This window comes from Lepeophtheirus salmonis, chromosome 12, assembly GCF_016086655.4.
Source record: "Lepeophtheirus salmonis chromosome 12, UVic_Lsal_1.4, whole genome shotgun sequence".
In the NCBI taxonomy this organism is placed as follows: Eukaryota; Metazoa; Arthropoda; class Copepoda; order Siphonostomatoida; family Caligidae; genus Lepeophtheirus; species Lepeophtheirus salmonis.
Genome location: NC_052142.2, coordinates 8,427,146 through 8,442,113, shown reverse-complemented (window position 1 = coordinate 8,442,113; position 14,968 = coordinate 8,427,146). Strand labels below are relative to the sequence as shown.

At 30.9% G+C, this 14,968-nt stretch overlaps 1 protein-coding gene and 1 long non-coding RNA gene across 8 annotated transcripts in view; one reads left to right on the top strand and one right to left on the bottom strand.

Annotated features, from left to right (window-relative positions):
• The window catches only part of LOC121126682 (uncharacterized), a 35,572-nt gene extending 26,012 nt beyond the window's left edge, over positions 1 to 9,560 (top strand). The window contains exons 2-3 of the long non-coding RNA XR_005867082.2: positions 4,584 to 8,676; positions 8,739 to 9,560. This is a non-coding gene — a long non-coding RNA (uncharacterized lncRNA). The remainder of the gene's footprint in view (positions 1 to 4,583; positions 8,677 to 8,738) is intronic.
• Positions 1 to 14,968, bottom strand: part of LOC121126680 (protein Skeletor, isoforms B/C) — a 75,289-nt gene that overhangs the window by 39,473 nt on the left and 20,848 nt on the right. For all 7 annotated transcript variants that reach the window (XM_071891994.1, XM_040721977.2, XM_040721978.2 and 4 more), the window contains one exon: positions 3,154 to 3,486. In XM_071891994.1, coding sequence (XP_071748095.1) covers positions 3,154 to 3,465 — 312 coding nt within the window. In that variant the 5' untranslated portion in view covers positions 3,466 to 3,486. The remainder of the gene's footprint in view (positions 1 to 3,153; positions 3,487 to 14,968) is intronic.

Here is a 14,968-nt window from a genome sequence, read left to right as displayed (position 1 = left end):
GGTATTTTATTCCAATAATATTTTGATTTTACAAATATTTTTTCACTGCTTTTCAGAGGATAGGATAAGAATTTTATTATTACGATCCTTAAAGTAATTATTATCGAACAAGACCATTTTAATTTGATCATATAAATATTCTCATTTCAAGTTTATCCATTCTTTCCTGTGCAACAAGCGATCCCTGTATTTTAATTACTTGTACAATTTCTAACTTAAGAAAGTCTAGTCTGTTCGAACAGTTTGTCATAAGTTTTGACTTCTGAAAATTAACTTGAAGGATATCATATGTACAGATTAGTAATCTTTTAATATGTTTAGCGTCTCGTGAGCAGTCAGGTCGTCTACAAATTACTCTAATTTATTTTTTAGGTTTCCTACTTTAATACATTTGATGATAGAATAATTTTCAATTTATATTATTTGATGGTTCAATGCAATTATGAAAAGAAAAAGTGAGATTGGTCGCCTTTACTAAAAATCTATTGTTAGTCTTTTTATAGAATGTGTTGAGGTGACTTGCACGAATTTCTACTATCTCAAAAAAAAAAAAAAAGAAGAAGATCTCCAAAATCATTATTCTTGAGACATTGCTATTGAATCAAAAGCTTTTTTTGAAATATATGCCCTAACTGCTAAATCTAGGCCACCTTTCTCCGCAGTATGTATTGAATTTTTGATTCATAGTGGAATATCTTCCATATATCTACCCCAGCGATTGAGTCGAGATACATCTCCTACTCCAATAATATATTCTTCGTTTTGATAAGCGTCTCCTCGTTGTTAGTGAAGTTATTTCATTATTAAACGGTCGCAATAATTGAATTTAAACTATCTGCTGTCGCTGTATCCAATTTCGAGATTGAAAGAGAAAGTATGATGTGTAGACAAACTTATACAATGTATCCAATAACGGTATTGAGCTAAGTCCGAATTTAAAGATAACATCCCAAGATTTTTGTCTACAAAAAAAAGTAATTCACCTCTATCTAGTGAAAAATGAAAACATATTTTATTTCTTTTCTAAAATCATATTGGGTAGAACGGGCCCTCAGTGTAATTGACTGATATTTTTCAATCAAATAAACAAACATAGAATTACCAAACGTGAAGATCTATGTCTTTCTCTTAGTAAGATTAAACTTGATATGTGGGAACTAATATTAACTTCTCACAAACAAATATAACCATCTCATTATTTTCATTTTGGAAAAAAAATTCTTATGTGTTTAGAGGGGAAGGGGGGAGGGGAAGAGAAGTTTATATTGAAGCCAATGGGGCCCCAGTTGTTGGTTTTTTTTTTTTTTTTTTTTTTTTTTTTTTTTTTTTTTGGAAAACCTGCCTTAGAGCATTCCTCTATTTCAGAATTTTGTCGTCAACAACTTTGTAAAGCTAACCTTCTGATATCTGAGATGTAAAATATTTTCTTACATTCTGGAGTCAAGAAACGAAAATTCCGTCCTTATTGTTAAATTCCCTTACCTCCAATAACAATTAGTGCGCGTTATGGAATTTGATTAAAAACCGTGATTTATTATGATGAACAACTCGAATTCATTAATTCTCGTAATGAAGAAAAAAATTATATTATATTCGTTGATGTAATTTTTATTTGTATTCTTTATTCTACTAATACTTTTCTTCATGCATCATTTTTTTTTTTTTTTTTTTTTGTCGTTGATTAAAATAATTTATTTTGCCGTTGCTACCTTACTAGCAACATTTTTTATTACAAATATATCCCTAATATTTAAAATATGTTGATATTATGTTATAAAAGTGAAATTATCATCTAAGAAGCATAATAACATAAATGGGGAATCTGAAATTTTCTGAATATTTTAATGATCTAATTTATTTATCCAATCGATACTAAAACTATCCTGCTATTATTATGGTAAATTTTAACTTATGGATTCAACAAAACAACTTATAATAAGGTCTTATGACATTCTTTTATCAGTAATTAATTTATTAATTTGGAGATCCTATATATTCATTGAAGTATTATTGCAATATGGTGACAAACAATTATGTTTTTTTAGAAGAGAGTTCCTGATTGGAATTGAGAATTGCAACGACATTTAGATATTCCAATAGAAGTATTTTTATAGAACTCCTTAGTTATTATAGAAATATACGACAATTCTGTAGGAAATCTAGAGGAATAGATGTAAAAAGTCAGCTACTTATGACGTATTGTTATTGAACTCAAGCATCAATAGTTGACATGCCGCTTAAACAATATTACCATATATATTTCTAAATACTCACAGGTGTACTATTTAGGCTCACCTTATTTTATTAAAGTATTTGCATCTTTGGTTACACTGGGGAAGACGAAATTTCTACCAATGAAATGAAGCCAGGAATATAATTAATCTTTAAACATAGAACCCAAAAGTAATCTCACTTCTTATCTTGGTCGTGGTGTTTGAGAAATATCTTAGATTATAGTTATTAGAGACTATTATCATTCAAAGTCATTTTTCACCATTTAGTAAATCACCAAATTGAAGTTCGATGAACAAAACTGATTTAGAAGGGTTTTTGTAATTAGGAAAAATGTTTGTAATGGATTTGTATCTTGTTGTGAACTCGAAATGTTTCCATTTATACCCTAAAAAATTATGAAAAGGACATTCTTCTGAAGACCCTTTCAACTTATTCATCATTGATAGTGATATGGAATATCATAAAAAAATAATCCATGTTTTATTTAAAAAAGGCTTATTTCATAAATATACATATCCAAGGTTTTTGGTTCGATTTTGTATTTTTGAGGGATTTGAATGGGGTTTTACTAGGAAATAGAAAACATTATCATAATATTATTTAAAATTATAATGTCATGATAGAAGATTATTTTAAATCCATTCCATCTATAATTTTGTAACTATTCTACTAATTAATAAAAAAAAACAAGAAGAAATCACCTCTATAGAGTGTTTCTTGACTTCAATAATATATCATGGGCATTTTTAGATTACCTGACATATTAATCATTATACATTTACAAAAACAGCGATATTGATAAGGAAATTAAGTATTATTTTTAGTGTTAATGTGTAATAAAGAACAGAAAACTTTTGCTCAATGAATGAAATTAAGAAATAAGATAGTAATCATATTGGTTATTATATTTTTACATACCATATAGCCATTCTGATTAGGCCCTTTTGTTGAATTTCCAGCCCAAAAATGATATCCTTTTTCTGTTACATGCAGTTGTAAGTTTGGAATGTAAAAACTTTTATTGTCTAATATTTTTATTCTGCCAGAAGATATTTTTCCAAAGATACTTGAAAATGGATCAATTATTTCTTGCTTGGGAATAATCACATCTTTGGAAATCAATACGAAACCATAACTGACCGTAAATCGTAAACACCAGACAGCAAGCCATTTAATACTTGTGATTTTAAGAGATCCAGGAAGAGTTAAAAGTACATTTTCATTCTGCATTTTCTTCAAAGTAGGCGGAAGCTAAAAAAATATAAGAATATATCCAGAGTAATTCCTGTAGTAAAGGTATAATTTAAAATTTTATTTAAGAATATTTTCTTTACAAATTATTCCTAAAATGTAATTGATATCTAAGAAAATATATTTATTCTATATTCTGACATCTATCTATCTTTTCCAACTTTTTCTGATGGATTAAAGAAAGTTTCTTTAGTTTTTTTATTCGATTAAAAATAGGAAAAAGAAATATTAACTAAATCTATTTTTTCAAATAAACGTTCAAGGTGTGATTGATTTCAACCTTGTAATATATTATAACTAATTGACCAAAGTTACCAATAGAGTTAAAATGATAAAACTAGCTTGACTACATGAAGTATCAAACTTTTTTTAAAAGTTTGTTTTATCTATTTTTCGATTTAATGTTTTAAGATTTATTATATATGTAAGAATATGACAAAAGTTACTGAATAAACTTACTAGTAAAACACACATTTATATGAACGAAGAACTTTAAAAGTAAATCACATATCCAAAATACAGTCTTATTAATGGAAACGATTACATGTTGAAAAAGCTCTTAACTGGAACCTGGACATCAGTACATGTAAAAAAATTGACTGAAATAATTTAAATTAGTGAAAATTAAGGCGCTGGAGAGTTTTCTTTTTTTGTAACTGAAGGAGTTGACCAAATAAAAACCTACCAGTTGGAATATAAAAACAGATTTTTCCGGTGAATAGTCAAAAACATAAAAACAAAAAAAGAGGTTGGTCTAACAGAAGTCAAAGACATTATATCACCCCAATGTTGCAGAAATGGTAAAATAGAAAGAGATATACAGAGCACTTGGTCAATATGGATCTGTGGAACGAATATCAGTCAAGTCCATAACTATTGTTGAACTTGATGAAGAGAAAATAAACGGGGAAAACCCCACATTTTGGATGGCTTCTGAAGAACTAATGATTTTTTTTTAAATGTTCCTTTAATTGGTTAGATGGAGGTGCACTGATTAAGTATAGGTAAACATTATAGTATTACATTTGACATTTGCTTCATCTAATCTAGAAATCTTTTGTAAAATTCATATACATAAAATATATTTCTTTATCTAGGAATGATGTGGGAGTCAACCTACGCATATGGAGTTCAGGAGAATAATTTTTCCGAGCGGAAGTCCATGAGCTACGTCGATACCATATTAAGCAAGGAAGAACATATAGCTACCCTTGATATTAACATATTAAAAATTAAAACATTTCTCAAACTCCCATATTATTTTCTCTAAAAATATGCACTTACTAAAGAACCACGGACCAATACCTCTTATAAACTCTACTTACAACATCCGGGTCTGAATAATCTCAAAAATGCAGGAAGAATGTACGCTAAAACTTACTTATTTAGAACAAAAATGCTTTCTGAAAGTACGTTACATTGATGAAGCAATGAAGAAAGAAATGGTGATGTAGAATATATTACTGAAAAGAGAATTGATGGATATATCCTACAAATTGACTTTTGAAAAGCATATCGTCAAGACACTCTTTTACTTAAAACTTAATAAAGAACTAATTATTCAAATAGTCCTTATCATTTCTAACTTCACAACAAAATTAACTTGTTAAAAGAAAGTTGAGATCCAAAAGAGCAATCAGGCAAGGTTATAGACAAGGGAATCCGATCGCTGTTCTACTATTTATTGTAATAGATAGGGGACAAACAAATAGGGGAAAATCTGTGAAAATAAAAACAGGTTTATGCATTACTAATGTCTACGACATACTATTCAGACAAGTTCGAGAAATAAAGCTGTTGTGTTCGTTAATTACAAGTTGTAGGGGTAGCGATAATAATTTTGATTATGTGCCTCTAAAGATAAAAAATCAGATAGTCGAGAATACTAAAAAAATACATCAACCTAGCCGGAGGTTGTCGAGGTATGGAACAAGTATATTCAATCAAAAGTAGCTCATCTGTCAAGAGACACGCCATTTACCGATAAAAGTTATATATCAAGATTTTCAAGAGAATATGAATATAGTCCATTCATGAATTACTCCTTGATACATAGTTGAGGACAGTGATCATTATTTTTTGTCACTAGAGTCAAGAGGATTTTCATTATGAAATGATTACATTCTAGCTCTCAAATAAAGGCAACAATAATAGACAATATCTATCAAGCATTTATGTTCATACAAATTATAGAAATATTAATACTTTGTTTATAGGACCCTCTGACCTCTTATACAATCGAAGGAAATATAGATGTTTCAATATTTTGTTGTTGATTTCTTAGCAGACGCGAAGAATATATTATTGGAGTAGGAGGAGAGTATGAGGTGATAATTTTTAGATCCTTTGCAAATTCAATCTAATGTAACTGATTGTATCGATCAAGTTAAGCCTTCATCTAAAAAAAATAAATAGTAAATAACATCTCTTACAACGAGTACATTGTCATCAATTGGCTTCACGTTCATGTTTTTTTGCAAAATAAATAGTTTGTTTAAAATGCTAAAGATCTTGCAGGAAATCTTTTCAGAACTGAAATTAAATTTTCTTTTGTAATTGCATTTAAAATTTGTAGAGCTTGGTTTTCAAAAAAAATGGGCAATTTCTTATAAAACACTTATTGACTCTACGGTTATTATCCAAACATTTGTGCTCAACATTTTAGCAACGATCTTGTAAAATTTGGGGTCTTTGGTAGGATTGAAGAAATAGATTAATCAAAATTTGATATGACTGAATATTATAGTGGGTATTTACATGGGGTTACCTTTATTTCTTTGGTGCTACCTTCATATCAATTCCAGGATTTTGGTGATCAGGTTAATTATTCTTGTCCTCTGGTGCAACATGGTTATAAGTTGTTGTTTTTCTTAGAAGTGTAATCTTTAGGATTATCTGCCTCTATTTACATTGTAGTGTGCTTCTTTTGGCCTTTCTTATTCATCTCTATCGTCCCTTTTTCTATATTTTATCATTCTGAGTTAAAATCTTCAATGCCTTTCAATTTAAACGAGCAACTCTTCTTCGACTCCACCAGTATTTTCGACTATCTTTTATACCCCTCTTCAAATTTTCTAATCTAAGAAAAAAATAAGTCTGTTCAATACCAAACTTTGGGTTAGCACCATCGTTTTTAAACCAAAAGGATAAAACAAAACTTTATATATCAATAAGTACTTTTGAAAGGTAATATGATTGTGATAAAAAGGTTGTGGACAAAAACGTAGGCATAATATCGTTGCGTGGTAATATCGTTGTGTACATTACCATTGTGAGACAAAAACATTGGGGGTAATATCATCGTGAAGCAATATGATTGTGAGTAATTTAATTGCAAGACAATATTATCGTGTGCAATTTCGTTGCCATATATATTATATTCGGAAAATAAAACTATTGAATAATGAAGAAACATGCCAGGGTAGAACCTTTCTAATCTAAAATACACCCTGTCCCGCAGGTTCTGTAGTTGAACTGCTGGGCCCCGAGATAAGTTGAATTTATTAGCTACTACTTCCTGAGCATCTAGATACCCTTAAAATATCACAAAATATACGATGGCCCAAAGGCTGTACAGGTGAAGTGATGGATCCAATTCAGTTTAACTCCACCGCCACCACGTTTATAAGCACCAAGGAAACCTTTTAACATTCTACAATATACCCCGGTGCAATGGTTTACAGGTGAAGTTATGAAACCAAAAGCAAGTTGAATTTATCCGCCACTGCTTTCCTGAGCATCAATGTACCCTTCTAATATCCCAAAATACACCCTGGCCCACAGGTTGTACAGGTGAAGTTTTGGCTCCCTAGGTAAGTTGAATTTATCCACCGCTACCTTTCTGGTCGTCAAGGTATCCTTCTATTATCCCAAAATATACCCCGGCTTACAGTTTGTACAGGTGAAGTTATGGAACCCAAGACAAGTTGAATTTATCCGCCACTGCTTCCCTGAGCATCAAGGTACCCTTAAAATATCCCAAAATACACCCGGCCCACAGGCTGTACAGGTGAAGTAATGGGTCTCATTCAGTTTAAACTCCACCGCCGCCGTGTTTATAAGCACCAAGCAACCTGTATAACATGCTTTAATATATCCGGCCCACAGGTTGTAAGGGCCAACTATGGGTCCGAGGAGAGTTGAATTTATCCGCCGCTACTTCCCAGAGCATCAAAGTACCCTTCTATTATCCCAAAATACACCATGCCCACAGGTTGTACAGGTAAAGCTCTGGGCCCCAAGGCAGTTTAAACTCCCCTGCCGCCACGTGTCTAAGATATAAGGAAGTCTTTTAACATGCTATAATTTAGGCTGATAATTTTGGTAAGAATAAAAAAGCGTGCGAGGAGAAGAGAAGAAATACTTATGGCATCATTGATTAAATAATATACATCTTCTTCTATCAATCATGAACGTTATCATTCCCGCCTTTATTATTCAATATTAATATAATATTAGATGGTGATAGTCGATAGAGAACTGAATAAAATGCCTTAAATAACGTCGCCTTCTGTCTGGATTTCTGAAAATGGAGGCCCAGGAATTTGGGAATTACTTACCAGATGAGAAACAGATGGTTTGTCGGATTTGTCGAAATAAATGTGCCTTTGGTCTCCTATCTAGAATTACACGCCACTCATTATTCTCATCTCATATCAAGAGAATGGATATTCATCTAAAAAATCAAGTTAATGATGAATACATCAAGTCAGACTTTAACTCTGATCTTACAAAGATGCTTATTGCATGTAATATAACCTTATCAATTGCTAATCATATATGTTCAAAATATTTATGGAGAAATACACGAGTAAACCTATCCCTTCCCGAGGAGCCATCATTAAATTAATGGAGGATGTTGGTACTGATGTCATTTATAGAAATACATATAAAAATGTTTTGAGTCGTCCACACCAAATGACGATCAAGTTATCAGTAAAAAGTATAAAATATTTACTAATTTCGAAATGAAACTCTGAATTTTGCACTATCTAACAGTAAGTATTCAATCTTTTTTTAAATCTAACCCTAAAATATGATTCTATTTTAGCTAAACATATCAAGAATTATGATACACAACTCATTAAATAGTAAAAACAACTGCTTAAATGGTCACAACAACGGGGGTAGTAGCTTTGGATGGTTCGTAACTAGTTTGTCTGAGACTAGTTTCTTCACTTAAAGACTTGGGTATGATAATTAGGTTTTCCAATATTACATAGTCAATAAATATTACTTTTTCATCACTTAAGGCTTAGCTATGGTTGATAGGCTCCAAGAAATTGTGTTCAGAAAACTCATAAAAGGGAAAAACAACTCTTAAATGGTCACAACAACGGGGTAGTTGCATTGGGTGTAGCATTATAATTACTAATTGTGTATATATGTTGTTATATAAGCATAAATAGCGGAGAAAAAAATCTTTTTTGATGCTCATAATAAGGAGTAATATCGCCGGACATTACTACATAATTAACTTTTGCTCTAAATCTTTACGATGTCATGTTAGAAAACTACAATAAGTCAAGAATGGTTGCCTGAATTGTCTTATCAGTTAAATTTGACTGTATGGATTAACTTTTCTTTTTTTAGATAAATATGAAATAAATGAAAGTGGGATTCTAAAAGCTGTTCTTACTAAGATTGGAAGAAGATATGGATTGAAATCTAACATTATTTTATGATTTACTTTATTATTAATAATTATTAAAATCTCATCGGTAGAAATATATCTATCCTGTGCACAATTGTATATGCAACTTGCACATAAGGAAAAAAGGTGATGATCTTTTTGATTAAACTCCACGTCTGGCTTGTGTATTTTGCAACCTCAAGTTATGACATATTGAACTGAATTCCGATGTTAGAACAAGAAGATATTATTTGGATCAATCTATTATTTCAATATTCTGTATTTATAATTTATTGTTATTATTAGTTATATGATTCTAATTGTTTAATTTTGTATATTTAACTTAAATGTATGATGTTTTATTTTTTAGTATGTAGATTATATTTAATTTCAGCCTTCTATTTTAAATTTGGAACTTCAAATATATTTCGAAATACTCTTATTTTGTCGTTTTATTAGTTATTTTTCTGAGAATATGGTTCACAATAAATTACTATTTCATGGAGTGTGACGTTTCCAAATCTACTGTAACGGATAAAAATCTTCTAAGTCAATTATATGTATTATATCTTTATTAAACATTTTGCTAATAAATACTTTCGTTACACCCTCAAAAATCATAATAAAGCAGGCAACTGATAAATACTGATGCGATTATCAGTGATAATCACATTATTATTTTAAACAATGATACCATGTGTCTTTCTCCCCCCTGTCTCCTCGCACGCGTTTTTCTCTACAATATTATCAACTATAGCTATAATATACACTGGCCCGCAGGTTGTGTTGGTGAACAATCCCCCCCCCCTATCGATGACTGAGGTATTGCGACGGGTCTGACTATAAGTATCTGTATAAATTTTCTAAATTTATTTTATAATTACAGTATTTTTTATCTACAAATATAGACCACTTGCTTAAATTCCTGCAAAAAAAAAATATATAAAAACACTGCTCTCAGGATCGAAAGAATAGTGCATGGTTTCGATTATTATACTTTTTGAGAGGTATTGCCCACAATTTAAGTTTTTAGGTATATTTATTATATATTTTTTAAACAAAATTTTGTTGGTTTGTGTGTTTATTTAATATTTATTGATATAAATTTTTTGTGGAAATAAATATTTTTTGGTTTCAAATATGAATAGGTATTTATTTTTTTTGTTCAATGTTTCTGTAATATATGATGTTATATATAAATTGATTTAATTATGTACTTGGTGACGTAGCAGTAGATTACTAGTAAATTGATAAGTTAAAATATTATAACGTAAATTTGAGATATTAAGTTAAAAAAGTATGGGTAAAATAAAAAACAACTGAAATAACGATTAATTATTTTAAAAAATATCAATTGGGTATTTTAATAGAAGTTATACATAAAAAATCGAACAAATTAATAATGACAAATGATACGACATTGAAGTTATTTATATAAAATATAACAAATATATTTAACAAATTATGAGTGACAATTTACATAAACAAAATGAAGTGAGACATTTTTATACAGAAATAGTTATACTTATTAGCAGAATAGAATATGCATTGGCAATGCAGACAAAACTATCCAAATAAGAGAGGCACATTATCTTTAGGAGTCTAAAGTTATCTTCTACTCGTTTTCCAATGACAAAAGAGGCAAAAATATAAATTGTACACGATAATATTGTCATGCAATGAAATTACACACAATCATATTGCTCACAATCATATTACTTCACGATGATATTACCCACGACGTTTTTGTATCACAATGATAATATACACAACGATATTACCACGCAACGATATTACCCCAACTTTTTTGTCCGCAACCTTTTTACTACAATCATTTATAGTTAACCCTTTTGAAAAAATATTTTAAGATTGAGGTAGAGGGGAAGAGATTCAAAAATTAATGCGTTTTAATCTTTCTTGGCGAAGAACATGTCCATCCTTGATCTTAATAAGAATAACAAAAGTGTCTCCTCAAAAGTATTCAAATCCAGATGCTGTTCCACTCATAACCTCTGAGTTTATACCGGAATCCAATCATAAGTATGGCATGAAAGCAGAACCCAAGATATGCTTGACAGGACCATGGGATGTTTTTGAATAATAGAAACGGAGGTAGTCAATGATTAGAAACAAGAAATGGCAGGAAAGGAGTCCTAACATAGTTTATATAGTTATTGTTTTTAATTTCTTATTATATGATATATACCATTCATCTGAGAGAAACTCTAAAAAACTTAATACATTCTGAATTAAATAATGACCTTTTTTGTAGCCTTCTCTATTCGGTCTTCCATGATCTTTTGGAGCGCCAATAAATTTATTTGGTGAAGGAACTGCTTACCTGATTAGCCCTCTAAATGAATTTTCAACTTTCCACTTTTGCACTGGATATCCCAACAAGATACCAAATGAATTATTACCTTTTAAGACCACTAATTTTTGTCTTACATGCCCGCTTGATGTTCTATAAAGATTTGTTGGATTTGAGAGAGCTGGACTAGTATTGAACTGCCCAAACCCCGGACGAACCTAATTAATTTTCATCTATTTTTCCAACTCTAATGAGACCTCATGCAATTCTTCCATCATAAATTTAGATATGGAGCAATGAAGTTTCTTTTCATAGCAGAAGATTTCCTTCTCAATACAGCCCAGGGTCTCTTGCAAGAAAGATACACCCAGTTCTTTGGCCCCAATTTAATAGAAAGGATCAAAAGTCTAATGTAAAGACATTTGTTTCTTTGGAGTAGGGGAGCAGCGAGCGCCAAATACTTATTTTTGCACTCGGGAGGAAAGGAGGCTAGGGATAAATATTTTTTATAATCTCAACTAAATTCATCTTTCTCAGCAAAAACCTGGATACAGGAGAATTTTGAATAAGGTCTCTAACTGTGTACAGCTCAGCTCTCCAGTCTTTGCACAGTATGACAAGTTGAAGAGCTTAGAAAGCAGACCATTTTCGGAAGACTCCGATACATTAACCAATTAAGTACCTGATTTTTTGAAAATTGATAATCACTCGGACTTTCACAAACCAAATTTCTTTTAGTATACTTCATCATTCATACCCAGCTTAATAGAAATAAATGAAAGGTTTTCCATATATACATTGAATTATTAGACTCTCTTCAACAAATCTGAATGAAACTTCAGTCTCTGCTATATATTTACTTATCTAATAGGTTTAAGGACCGTGAAGGTAGATGTTCCCTGTATATTTATGTATAATAATATATTAATATGAGAGGCATCCTGCATTCTCCTCGTGTAGAATAAAATATATATTTAAAGTCCATATCCTCGTATATCTCATTTATCCTCATATATCATATGGCGCAGTTATTAAACCAGAACCAATCTTAAGAAATATAATGGAAGAACTTAAAGGTGAGAGGTTTCACTCTATAATATCAAAAGTTCAGGCATGCAAAGGTCATGCCATCCGGAGCATTAATGAACTGAATCGTTCAAACATAATTCAATTAGTAGAAGTTTCTCATCAAAGAGCACAGGGAATATTGCATGTCTTAGGGGGCATATTAGAATTACTGGAGTTCAAGTCTGAAACAAAGGAGCAACAAGAGGATATCTCGATGTTCATGGAAGAGAGAGATCACATGAATGACGAAATTATGAAGGAACTTACGAAAAAAATGGAGGGAACTACCTGGCAATGAGGATCTCAAAATCTGCCTTCAAAGGATGGAGCGTGTAAAGTATACGGCAAAATTTCATATAAGGAACTGGAACTATTAAAAGCAAGTATGGATTTGACTGAGTTTATTGAATGGAAACTCCTTTTTGAAGACTACAGACAATTAGCTGGAGTTAATAGCTATTTCAATCATTTGAAGACTTTTATGTAGAGGTAACTCGAACTGCAAATCGTGCCGAATTATATGAATGATGCGGTAATAAGGACTTTTAAATAAGAAAATATCAAAGTTAAATTAATTTTGGGTATTTTTTAATACCCTTCAAAAAGTTATTGATAGAAATGTCAAAGAGGGATGATGAAAAGTTAAATTATGTAAAAGTCAACAAAATAACAAGTGATAAATTCAGGGATCTAAAAAATTGTTTTAGAAAAAATCCTCCTGAAAGAAAAATAATGGATTGCATATTCTGCTCAACACTCCATATTATAAATAAATGTCCTGCTTGGAAACAGGGATGTAGAAATTGTAAAAGAATTGTTCATTTTAAAGATTCAAAGGCAAGTAAAAATGGAATTGCAAGAAACAGTCATGGTAACAAACGTGACCACATTTAGTCTCTCACCTGCAATACAAGTTCGATTAAAATCTCTAGATGGAGCATACTTATGTCCTTATAGTTTTGTAATTCCAGACTCTTGTAGTGAGGTATCTATTGCGGATGAGATTTTTAAAAGAAATCGGAATACCATCTAAAAATTTGAATAGACCGTCAGAGTCTTGTTTGATTAGAGCTACTTTTAATCGACAAGGATCCGTCATTTAAAAAAAATGTTTTGGATATGAGGAGATTAAAGAAGAGATTATAATTGTCAAAGAAAATGTTAAATTTCTAATGTCGTGGGTGTTGGGTAAGAATTAAGAATTTTTCCTGAAAATTATCCAAGTCAAATTAAGCGAGGTCGATGGATAAAAGCCAAAGAACTAAATAAAAATAGAGAATCCAAGACAAAAAGAAATCAGAGAAAGAATGCAAATGCATAACTTCACTGTTGCTTGGAAACCAGGAAGAAAAATGTTAGCAGCTAATTATTTGTCAAGAAATCCATTTCGGAAAATGAGGAAGGACGACTTATTGGAGGATGTGCATATGAGTAAAGTAACGAGAAGAATATTAATATGTGGTAAAAAAAATTCAAACAAATATGACCAAGGATAGAAGATTGAGAAAATTGAAAAACCAAGCACAAGAAGATGTTAATTATCTAAAATTGATAAGTTTTATTAAAAACGGTTTTGGAAATAATATCAAAAATCTCCCAGAATAATTGAAACTCTGCTGGAATTTGAGAGATAGTCCATCGGTTTATGAAAGTTTGGCCTCGTCAATAATAAAATAATTGTTATACCAAGAGCACCTCGGAAAGAAATATTGGAAAATCTGCATGTATCTCATAAAGGCATAGTGAAGACTGAGCAGCGTGCCAGAGAGATTTTTTTTTGTCTGAAAAAGATATGGTGAGAAAGTGTGAGGAATGCCAGAAGTTATTACCTAGTTTACTAATGGAGACTCAAATTAAAGGATCGAAAATGATGAGCCCATTTCAAGTAGTAGCTGTGGACACATTTTTTGTAAGTGGAATGAATTCCTTGGTTTATGTAGATAGACTTTCTGGATATCCTGCTTTTCATTATTTTGAGCATAGTGGATGTACATCAAGAGTGATAAAGAAAATAATGGAGAGATTCTTCATTGATTATGGTATACCCGAAGTTTTAGAATCAGATGGTGGAACAAACTTCTCATCCAGGGAATTTCAAGAATTTCTATCCTTTTGCGGAGTTCAATAGCAATGTTCTTCTCCACATAACCCACAATCCAATAGATTGGATGAAGCTTGTGTGAAGAATTTATAATGTTTAGCAAAGAAAACTTTGACAGGAAATAAGATAGATCAGTCAAAAATCAATTCAGGAGTTCACTGATGATCCACACTTTTTGATAAAATCACATTTACTAAACATATAATCAATTATTTGTAAACAAAAACGCAATGAAAGAAACTATACACGCAGAAATTAATTGAAAATCAAGATAAAGGGAACGGAGCGCTCCTTGACACTACATATACATAAATACACCAACGGAAATTGATCTATCTATAACGACGTTTTGGTAAAAATCATATCCCCC